The 10,574-nt window shown below is 44.6% G+C and overlaps 4 protein-coding genes across 4 annotated transcripts; 1 reads left to right on the top strand and 3 right to left on the bottom strand.

Moving 5' to 3' along the window:
- Positions 1 to 2,353: 2,353 nt before the first annotated feature.
- On the bottom strand, positions 2,354 to 3,924 carry FOMMEDRAFT_91196 (tyrosine tRNA ligase; the record flags this gene model as incomplete). The annotated part of the gene is made up of 6 exons (XM_007269097.1): positions 2,354 to 2,989; positions 3,068 to 3,408; positions 3,476 to 3,494; positions 3,550 to 3,611; positions 3,697 to 3,717; positions 3,801 to 3,924. 6 exons carry the CDS (start codon positions 3,922 to 3,924, stop codon positions 2,354 to 2,356), a joined length of 1,203 nt encoding a protein of 400 aa, XP_007269159.1.
- Positions 3,925 to 4,257: 333 nt separating this feature from the next.
- FOMMEDRAFT_22204 (arginyl-tRNA synthetase) lies at positions 4,258 to 6,660 on the bottom strand. The gene is made up of 5 exons (XM_007269096.1): positions 6,585 to 6,660; positions 6,272 to 6,524; positions 5,913 to 6,220; positions 4,592 to 5,827; positions 4,258 to 4,520 (listed from the first exon to the last, which is right to left on the bottom strand). Exons 2-5 carry the CDS (start codon positions 6,500 to 6,502, stop codon positions 4,364 to 4,366), a joined length of 1,932 nt encoding a protein of 643 aa, XP_007269158.1. The 5' UTR covers positions 6,503 to 6,524; positions 6,585 to 6,660; the 3' UTR covers positions 4,258 to 4,363.
- A 570-nt stretch (positions 6,661 to 7,230) lies between these two features.
- Positions 7,231 to 8,032, top strand: FOMMEDRAFT_30446 (uncharacterized protein; the record flags this gene model as incomplete). Its single annotated transcript, XM_007269095.1, has 3 exons — positions 7,231 to 7,512; positions 7,568 to 7,969; positions 8,030 to 8,032. 3 exons carry the CDS (start codon positions 7,231 to 7,233, stop codon positions 8,030 to 8,032), a joined length of 687 nt encoding a protein of 228 aa, XP_007269157.1.
- Positions 8,033 to 8,434: 402 nt separating this feature from the next.
- FOMMEDRAFT_159060 (glucose oxidase) lies at positions 8,435 to 10,525 on the bottom strand (the record flags this gene model as incomplete). Its single annotated transcript, XM_007269094.1, has 7 exons — positions 8,435 to 8,936; positions 8,995 to 9,034; positions 9,088 to 9,931; positions 9,982 to 10,028; positions 10,077 to 10,129; positions 10,198 to 10,286; positions 10,361 to 10,525. The coding sequence occupies 7 exons, from the start codon at positions 10,523 to 10,525 to the stop codon at positions 8,435 to 8,437; spliced, it is 1,740 nt and encodes a 579-aa protein (XP_007269156.1).
- Between the last annotated feature and the right edge of the window lie 49 nt (positions 10,526 to 10,574).

Below are 10,574 nucleotides of genomic sequence, written 5' to 3'. Positions count from 1 at the left end.
GTAAGTACTAATGCCCAAAACGTAGGAGAGTTGTAGGGTAGTAATGGGTAGTCTTAATCTGATGTCAGTAACAGTGTAGAGGGGACCCAAAGGCTCAGCAAGGGGACCCAGGCTACAACTATCCTACACAACAGAAATACAGAATGTAAGTACTAGAACATAGTCAGAAGTTGCAGAACAGACAGAGAGAGAGAGTGAGACAAGAGTAGAGTATATAGAGTGAGTCTAAGAGTACAGGACTACCTGGAGTAGACAAGATCAAGACTACAGGACTAGTCTGATCTTGTACACCTATATATACTAAACTACACAAGAGTACTCAGGGAGTATGAGCCACTAAGAATGATAAGCCATAAAGAATGAAAGAAAGGAATGTCAAAGATAGAGGTACAAAGAATGAAGGGATGGACAAAGGGTAAGAGACTATAGAATGATACAAAGAATGAAGGGGTGGTCAAAGGAATGGAATGATGAAGTAAGGAAGGGTAGTAGCAAGAGTCAGCACACATATAGTCTATAGACAGCACCCCTGAGGGACAAAAGTCCTGAGTTCTAGTACAGAAGGGTGCAGAACCCTTAGAACTGAAGGTACAAGAGTAGAGAACTGTAACAGTAGGTCCCTAGTTGTAGAATGGAGAGGTACATGTAGTACAGTACACAATTACTGAATTGAGTGTCTTGAACACAATACAATACTATTTGAAACTATGTTTCAGGTGGATGCTTATTAAACACTACACATATACATGTGTTAACATTGCTACTATTGAATGAGGTGAGACAATTCTAGATGTGAGCACTTATCTAAAGTAATATATCTAATGCTTAGCTGCTTGGGTTCATCTAGGCCAGAGGAAATTGTAGAGGCTATGAGTGATTAAAGTTGGCAATACTTATACAACAGTAGAATAGTCCCCTGGGTCACTCTTTTCTTTGAGAGTGACAACCACCACTTCTGCTGCTAGGAATGGCAGAGAGTTCTCTAATAATTGTAAGTTTCTGTATCAGGTCTATAAAGCAACTACTGACAGTTTAGTTGTGTTATTATACATTCAAGGCTGACATAGCAATTTGGAGCATCTTTGACCTTCTTTACCTAACTTTCACTACCTTGCATATTTATACTATTTGTAAATCCAACTTCAGAGGACCTAGCTCTAGCTTGCTTCTTACAGTACTTTGTTCCCTCTCTTAATACACTAGCAGGCTTGTCTACTTAGGTATCAATCTAAGTGCTCTAGAAGATCATACACAATATTGAGTAGTTTATTTATTGTTAGAACTCTTTAGGAATTGGGTCCTGGCATTCCTATTTCTTGTACTTGTTCAGACATGGTTTGACCAACTCAGTCACCTTGTATTATCTATACACATAGTAAAGAACATTACTAAGGCTTTTGTAAGACTATATTTGTAGCTAATACTTCTGATTGCCTGTAGAGCCATTACAAGCAGTATTAGCATTACTAGTATAGTTCAGTCAGATAGTCTAGATACTATAGTATCAAGTGAGTCTGTTCTTAGGATTCAAGACTTTCTAATTCTGATTCATGTGAATTTTGTAAGTTGTGAACTATGTTCAGCTCAGAATGTGGTTTATTTTTGGGTTGATTGTCTCTATAATAGCTACATTTGTCTACAGTTGTACTGAGAATTCTTGTTCTCTAGACAAGGTACAGTACTACTATTATGAATATAACCTACTAAACACTGCCTAGTTGATTAACAATATCTCATACACTCTTCTACACATTTTCAGATTACAATATGGACCACCTACCTTAGTGTTCTGTTATACCAACTCTCACTCTTAGCTCAAATAGCTTTCTCAATTGTTCTTCTGCCTGGAAAGATTATTGGTGATGAAGAGAATCAATGGTCACTTATTTCTAATACTATGAGTACTGCTTTCACATTGTAGATGATTAGCGTCACTCAAGCAGTGCCTAACAGTCCTTTTCTCCTTCATCAACAAAGGTATAACCGGATGGTTCATAAATAACTTCACTCGCCCAATCTTGTTCCTCGGATTCTCCTAAAGAACCCTTGTTCAATATCCTATTCAGTTAAGTCATATTCCTAGCTAACTACGAAGCCTCTACACCGCCATTCAGTTCTCCTTTCTTCCTCTCAGTTTTCTGTACCTCATCTTGGTCTATCAAGGGTGTAGCAGTAGGTTTCCCGTCTGCAACCGAAATCTCGTGCTTGGATGCGTCTATCTTGTTCTCCGTTGCTGTCGGAGGAACTGGGACTGTACTGGTCTTTGGAGTCTCAACGGCATCGGCGGCTGGTTGTTGTTGACCCGGTGGACGGTTTTGTTTTTTCTTCTCCTACGCACGGAAAAAATCAATCGTCAATAGATAAGTAAAACAGAAGGAAAATCGTAACTCCTTACCTTCTTCTTAACTTCCTTCTTCGCATTCGGATCTGGATACGCCAACGCCGTGATCTCCTGCCACTCTTTATCCTGTGCATACAACTCCTGTATCGGCGTAAGCAGCTTCACAATCGCCTCGCTCACTGCACCCTTCAAATCTCCAGGATGTATAACCTGATCCGCAAAATCCTTCTCCAGCTCCTCGTATGTCCGATAATGTACATTTCCACCATACTTCTCAGATCTCTCAACGCTAAACACCGTTCCCTGCGGTGCACCCTCACTCGCAAACGGTGTTTGGTCTCCCAGTCCGGGCTCTAATACTTCTTCGTTCCCGGAGAGACGTTCAAGTCGGAGTTGACTGATGGGTATAAGCACGGCTTTAACGAACGCGAGGAGTCCGTTGTCTGTAGCGTTCCCTGGTTCGCAAAACGCTAGTTTGATTTTCTTCTTGATTGTTGCTGGTGGGTCGAGGAAGTCGATTTTGCTGTTTGGGTCTGAGGAAGACATCTTCCCGCCTGCGAGACCGGGTACCATTGCGTTCATGAGATGGGCACGTTTGGCGTAGCCGAGTCGGGGGAGGTAGAGTTCGGCGAAGGTGAAGATTTTTCGCTAAAAATCAAGGTCATGTAAGTATAGGTGTTGTCTAATGCCTTTTGAGATGGAGGACTGTAGCTATGAGCACCGTACCTGGTCTACACCACCAAATTGAAAATCACACCCCAAATACTGTTCATCCAAAGCTTGCATTCCAGGATACAACAGCCCACTCAACAATGGGCTCTCCACTTGCTTCACAACTTCCGCACCCGCCTTCTTCGCATCATGCTCCGTCACAATCGACGCTAATCTATAGTTATCCATGCTATATTCTCGGCTGAGTTGGTAGGACGAGCCTTCGACGAGACGTAGTTTAGAGGTGGGTATACCGAGAGTTTTGAAGACTGCGAGGAGGACGTGTTGGTAGTATTTGGTACGATGGGCGACGAGTTCGAGAGGTGCTTTGAGGTTGTCAAGGAATGCGTGCACATCTGCGTTTCACGATGCGAATGACCGTTCAGATGTTTTTGTATGAAAACTGGAGTTGGAGTCGCTGACCTGCATAGAGGATGGTCATCTACTACACACGATCAGAATCCGAGATAATAAATGGAGTAGAGAAGAATACGGACCTCGACGCCCGCGCGAAGGAAATCAGCGATTTTTGTCAACGGGACGAAGTATCCAATATGTGCTATAGCATAACCCAAGTAGAACCAAAGACATTCTCAACTCAACAAACCATGCTCATGCCGATCCCAAAGCTAAATGTTACTCACGTCGACCAGTCGGTGCCGTACCTGCACAACCAAATCCAAACAAGAAGCGAAGTTGGGAATGATTAATACTGAAAAGAAATTGAGAATAATGTAACGATACACACCCCAGTAACATTTCGGATGTCGTCCCTCAGCCAAGATAGCCTTGATCGTCTCGCCACCAAGGACTTCCTGCAGCCGTCGCGTGATGAGCTCGTAACGCTCTTCTGGTGTCGCGTTTGCTGACATTTTGCTAGGGCTGACTCGATGAAGCAGGAGAATTAAGGAAAAAGGAGGGAAAGATAGGGAAATGGAGCAAGAATGTATAGAGCAGCACGCAGAAATTTTGGGACCAGAGTTGAGTGCGATTGTATGCGTGGCGGGGTCGTGACACACACTTGCCTTTTCTGGCTACTTTTTACTTTTTATTCCGGTTTTCTAAAAGATGTCATAAATTATAATAAATAATAAAATAAACACTTTGCTAATGGATTATTAGTATTTGGTTTGACATATTTGACTCCTAGTTGTAGGATCCGTTTTCTTGCGCTGCACAACTGACCAGCCCAAATAAACCTTTCTTTGAGGTAGCATAAGTTTGAAAACTCGTACAGCTGGCTACTCTATGATTATCGTGATATCAAAGCAAAAAACAAGAAGACAGCATAATTCTAGGTACGAGAAGACCTCACATTCGCTCAAGTGGTGTAAGCGACAACAACCGCATTGCACTCGACAGTACGAGTCGTGCACACGTGAAGAGATATAACCGTGCCTGAGCGATTTCTTCTTCTTGGTTTATCACGATTAGCGTCTCCCAGGCTGAGCTTATTAGGTGGGCAAGTCTACGTGAAAATATTCAATGTTAGCCAGAGATTCAAAGTCACAGAGTAAAATAGGAGAGGAGAGGACGCACTTGAAGCAATACGACACAATCGTACTAGGCTCGTACGTTTTGAACGCCGCACGTACGAAATCCGGATATGTCGCCAACAAATACACAATCTCACGAGCCTTCGGCTCAGTAAGCAAATCCACATTAATCGTCCCAACATCCTCCCTCAACACAACCTGGTTCTGAGCCACCTTCCTCGTGACAGAACACATCCGCACATGCGCATACTGCAAATACGCTCCAGTGTCACCATCCCACGAAGTCATCCTCGCCGGATCAAAGTTATACGAGATAACCCGCTTCGACTGCATGTCCTGAATCTTCACACACGTCATACCAATTTGATCGGACGTCTCCTCCGGGTCTTCGATAGCTTTAAACTTCTCTTCGTTACTCTTCATCTGGTTCATCATCGCTTCTTTCGCCATATCCAATATCTCTTCTAAAAACTTCACTTCACCTCGACGGGTACTCATTCCGTTGACCTTCCCGAAATTTACGTGCTCGAGACCGGGTACGAAGGGTTCTTCCATTAGTGAGAGGATTTTGAAGAATTGAGCGACGTGGAGGTCTTGTTGGTCCCCGATGACGTAGATCATTTTGTCGAAGTTGTAGGTGTCATAGCGTTGGATTGCTCCTGCGATGTCGCGTACGACGTAGATTGTTGTTCCGTCTGCTTTTTGGACGACGGGTTTGCCGAGTTTCCATTGTGATAAGTCGACTGCTAGTGCGAGTCCGGATTGTGAGTCGTCTAGGTTGGCTTCGGCGAGTTGGTCTGTTGCGTCATCTACGTCGTCGGTATTGTTGTCTTCTTTTTTCTCCTTTTCTTCGCGGAACTTGTCTTTCCCAAGTCGACTCTCGTCTTTCGTTTTCGTCGTCAGAAGATTTTTCGCCTTGAGTTTCTCCAGCGCAGTACGGATCCTCGCAGGTTCAACCTGCGACTCCCCAGAATACACATCAAACCTTACGTTCAACCTCGCATACACCTTTTCGTACGCCTTGATGGACAGGTCACGAAATCGGCGCCATAAAGCGAGGGTCTTCTCGTCTCCATCTTCCATCGCACGGAATACTGCTTTCGCTTTTTCGTTCACCTCTTCAGGTCCACCGCTTTCTTCTTCTGCTTTAGCGTCTTTGTTGATGGCGACGTAGACGTTGAAAAGGTGCATGATTGCGTTTTCTTGGAGATTTTCTTCGGAGCCGTAGCGTTCGAAACCGGCTGCAAGGAGGCCGAATTGTTTGCCCCAGTCTCCCAGACTTTTTTACATACAGTAAATTTCTCGCGTCAGAAAAAAAAAGAAGAAACTTTTTAAAGAAATATGAATGTGAATGGTGTACTCACTAATTAAATCTTATCACCTCCCACCCACACGCTTCGAACAAATTCGATAAGAAAGTCCCAATAATCGTACTCCGCAAATGTCCAGCATGGAACGGCTTGGCGATATTCGGAGCGCTAAACTCGATGATGATTTTCTTCCCAACACCACTTGTGAGTGTCCCGTACGCTCCATGTGGGTACTTCTCGCTCGGTTTTGAGAGTTCGTTAATCTGGTCGAGGATGAGTCGGGCGAGGGTGGATGTTCGGGAGTAAAAGTGTACGAAGACACCATCAGAGGTTACTCGTTCGATGAGTTCGTCTGGTTGGAACTGTATACATTAGCCATTCACCGCTCCCATCCGATCTGCAAGATAACTCACTGCTTCGACTACTTTCGCCACCAAGTCTGTTGGTTTAGCCTTGAGACGATATCGCGGGACCGCCACGGTGAAATCAGATTTTTTGCCGAGGTCGACACCCATGAAGGCGGTTTCGACGGGGATGTCGAGGCCTTTTGAGATGTGCATCGCTGCTGCTACGCGGAAGACGTCGAGTTTGCATCGGTCGAAATCTGTACCCGGTAATCGGGGCACGTCTGATATGTTCGGCATCTTCGTTGAGCTGTAGCTGTGACTATGTTGAAATAAAAATTTATGAGATTTGGCTAGCTGAGAGGAGAAAGCTGACACTTGCACGAATCTGAGTGTTTTTAAATGCAAGAGGGGATTAACGGTAGATGGATGTCGAGATAGATGAGTAGATCGTGTGCGGAAGGGGAGAAGGGCAGACAGGCGCATATACTTAACTTTTACTTGACTGCCTTTCCTGCAGTCAATGCCTCGATTGGAAAAGGCGAATGTGACGCTCTCTCACGTGAGTGCAGTAACAGTGAGTGATGCATGACTCGCTTATGTGGTCGGGAAAATTTAAGCACAGTAAGAAAGCTTCACGTGACATGTTCGTGGGAGTGATATTGAAATTGATATTGATCTTGATATTCCTAGGTATACTGCTTGCATACCACCAACATGTACTACATTACCCCCCAAGCTCGACCTTGTTCATCTCAAGCAAAGCAAGTGAAGAATATATGGTTGGTTGCACACTTTGCCATCAGGCACATTCATGCCCAGCTAATTATGATAACATAGGCCACTACAAACCTATTACTAATGTTGCTGACTAGTGCACAGCACAGGTGCTTTGCCACTATTGTATGTTGATTTTTTAAATACTTTTTTTATACCTTTTACCTCCTCCTGGACCTCTTGTTCACACAATATACTATGTTGACACTTTTACTATATAAGTAGAGTCAGTCTCATTGTTCTTAGCCAGCATGTTGGTCTTCAATCTGTTCTCTAAGTGGTCAGCATTTATCCACTTCGTGACGGCTGGGCCTATTCTCCCTTCTCTCGTTAGTGATCAGCAGACAGCATTGATCAATATTGTGATAACTGCTATTCTATCCAACTACAAGTTCTATGTCGAAGGGAACGTACCAAGCCTTCTTTTGTGCTCAACAGTGACCATGTTCGGCATTGTACTCTCCTCCTTTGCCATTTGCTATGGAGGTCGGGGAGGTAGAGAAGTGCCAATATACCCGAAGTTGTTCACCACGGTGTGTTATAAAGATCTAAAGTTATAATGTATGCACCCCTTATATATGCTGTTAGACAAGTGTGCTGCTAAAACTGCTGGTCGACTCCAGCAAGTCTGTAAACGGCGACAGTAACACCCTTACAATCTGGACTATCCTCCAAGACACGTTCGGCATTCAATCCTTCATTTTTTCGGCTACTGCCCTTTGGTTCATTGCGTCTGGTACCCAAGTCCTGAGTCCTTTCGTGTCGAGCAGCTACCGTCTCAACACTGCAAATAGAGGACCGCTCGCCGTCTCCGTTCTCTTTTGGATGGGATTTTATTTATTTATTGCTGGTGCCTTCATCACAATAGCCATTAGTCCCACAGATTTGGGAGGTATCGTTCTGGTGGCATTCGTGGTATTTGCCATTTGTGTTGTCAATCACTACTACAACTCCACCCAAGAGTTTGGTCGACAACAGCAGAGGCTTCCGGTTAGTTCTACCTAAGCACATTTATGGCTGTGTTTTACTCACACTTTGATGATGTTATAGTGAAGTCAATTCTGACCAAGATGTCATGACCTGAATAGAGGCCAGTTAGTCGAGAGTATATTATTTCCCACTTACAATCTGAAGTTGCATATATAGACTCTTTCTTGAATCCCAATGTTGTGCAGCCTACTTCCTGTATTGTGCTCTGTAATTCATGTTATTCTATTACTTTACTGATTGATTTCAATTGAGTTTAATTCGTAACATGAATCATGCCCAGTCAAGGAACTCGATTTCTGAGGCACGCCATCCGGATATTCATACATAGCCTAACTACTAGAAGACAAGGAATCGCACTGTATTCTGACTACACTAGTGCAAGAACGACTGAATAACCACGTCAATAGAAAGTCTTTACTACCAACCAAACAGCAATAACCGTCCTCCGACGCTACCCATTAATAATTACACGCCGGACTTGATGATATCCGCTGCCTTCTCCGCAACCCCGTATAGCGTACTACTCAAGTGCGCGCTAACGTGAAGAGGAAGCACGCTCGCATCAACAACACGTAGGTTCTTTGTATCATATACGCGTAACTTCCCATCTACGACCCCGCCCAAATCACGACGCATCATCGCTGCTGTACCACATTCATGCCAAACAGCAGAGAAACCATCCGGCGCCGGAGCTTGAATCCAAGAGACCCACGCATCGTCTGTTCCACCGTTCCCGTCATCTGATACTACATCAAGCCCGGGCATTGTTTCGCCAGATGTGATTGCATCAAACGAAGTGTAGTTAAGGACCTTGCGAGATAAGCGGGCTGCTGCAGTCTGTATGATCAGGTCAACGTCCGCGCTAAACCAGTTTACACTAATAACCGGCTTTGAAAAGACGCTCGTGTCGTTAATTGTGATTCTTCCGCGGCTGAAAGGAGAGAGCTGCCACGTGCTGATACCGACCCTATTACAGATGCAATAGTTAGTGAATAGAAGGTGTATAAATAACACAGGCACATTACGAGTCGCTGCCGGTGAAGAAGAAAAGCTCAGCGACAGGCACTAAGTGAGATATTAATCAATACAAACATAACAAAATAGACAACCTTCCATACCGCTGTTATTAACGATCAATCCAGCTTGTATGCCAAATATTGTCTTGAGTGCGTCTGCGTTCAACGCATATTCTGCCTGACTCTCGGCCCACGACGTATACGAATCCATGATATGGCTTGCGATCTCACTCCCTGTTATGCTCCCATTCGAGCCGGCGTTTTCGGAGAAAAGTTCCTGTACCGAAGGGAAAGCGATACAATCGGATGGACCATCCCCGTCCTTTTCGAATGAAGACTGAGTGGACTGTCCAAGGTTGCTCTTTGTACGTTCCATGAGATTTTTGCCGACAGTTGAAAGGTTCACTTTGACTTCGATACCGAGGGGATTTAGTATGGACGGGTCGCCAATACCGGAGATCTGAAGTAATTGTGGTGTACCAATTGCACCAGCTGCAAGAATGACTTCCGAACGTGCGTTCGCTGTAAAAACATCACCAGTATTATCAGACTTCTTGAACTGCACGCCCGTAGCGCTCACGTTTGGCGCTGCTCCGGAAAGGATCACGTTGGTTACCTGGTGACCAGTAAGAGTTATCCAGTTCGTGAGATTATTTTCAACGGGCGAGAGATACGCTGTGGCGGAAGAGGAGCGGTGATCGCTATTGTTCGGATTAATCGAATTGGGCGTATAGCTAACACAATTTGCATTTCCGCCATTCACGTCTGGGCAAAGCTTGATTCCGGACAAGTTGCGCACAGCGTCGACGAATGCAGGCTGTTGAGGACCTCCAAACATGGCTTGCGGAAAAGCGGCATGAACAGGCCCTGCGAAGCCGTGGAACTCATTGACACTGTCTGCACCTTTTGCTCTTTGAGCATCGGAGGGAGGTGCGAACGATTCCGACTAGTCAATGGAATTTAGTAGATATTCAAAGAGTAAGCCTTTTTCCTTACCTTCATATATTCAAATAACGAGGCGAAGGTCCAGTTCAAGCCTCTGTCTTCTTCGTCAAGAAGTTGTGCAAATGCGTCGTATTATTCCTTCATACCACGAGTCCACGTAGCTCCGTTGATGGAACTACTCCCTCCTAGCGTTCGTCCGCTAGGAAAGAAACAAAGAACAAAATTAAGTAAATTCATAATTTAGGAGAATAAAGAGGAGATACAGACCCAATGATTTCTCTGCCTAAGTCGGTTTCCCAAGTCCACGTCATGTTTGAACCGAATGCTGCACCATACTGGGTGACATCGTATATTTCCTTATTTGATCAATCGTCGTCCCCAGCTTCAATAACAAGCGCAGTATTGGAAGAGTTCTCGGGAGACGCCCAACAACAGTGAGTCCTGCAAGTCCACCTCCGACGATAATATAGTCAAAAGTTTGACCATTGGTGGTGCTGGCATCTGTGGTGACACCGAATGCACGCTTGTGCAATGATGGTGATGCAAGTGTAAAAATAGGTAGGGACAACAGAAAGGTTCGGCTGAGCCTAGACATAAGTGCAAGTAGAAAGCTGGAACGACAGTACACAGCTTAAAAAGTTCAA

Source organism: Fomitiporia mediterranea, assembly GCF_000271605.1.
Source record: "Fomitiporia mediterranea MF3/22 unplaced genomic scaffold FOMMEscaffold_9, whole genome shotgun sequence".
Lineage (NCBI taxonomy): Eukaryota > Fungi > Basidiomycota > Agaricomycetes > Hymenochaetales > Hymenochaetaceae > Fomitiporia > Fomitiporia mediterranea.
Note: the sequence above shows the minus strand (reverse complement) of the source record. Positions and strands in the feature narration are given on the sequence as shown.

Excerpts from the sequence above, each read along its gene's own strand:
- FOMMEDRAFT_22204 (XM_007269096.1), bottom strand. The coding sequence starts at position 6,502 with ATGCCGAACATATCAGACGTGCCCCGATTACCGGGTACAGATTTCGAC. Across the intron at positions 5,828-5,912 it reads GAGGTGATAAGATTTAATTA|TCTGGGAGACTGGGGCAAAC; the intron begins GTGAGTACACCA and ends TATGTAAAAAAG. Across the intron at positions 4,521-4,591 it reads ATTGTGTCGTATTGCTTCAA|ACTTGCCCACCTAATAAGCT; the intron begins GTGCGTCCTCTC and ends ATTTTCACGTAG.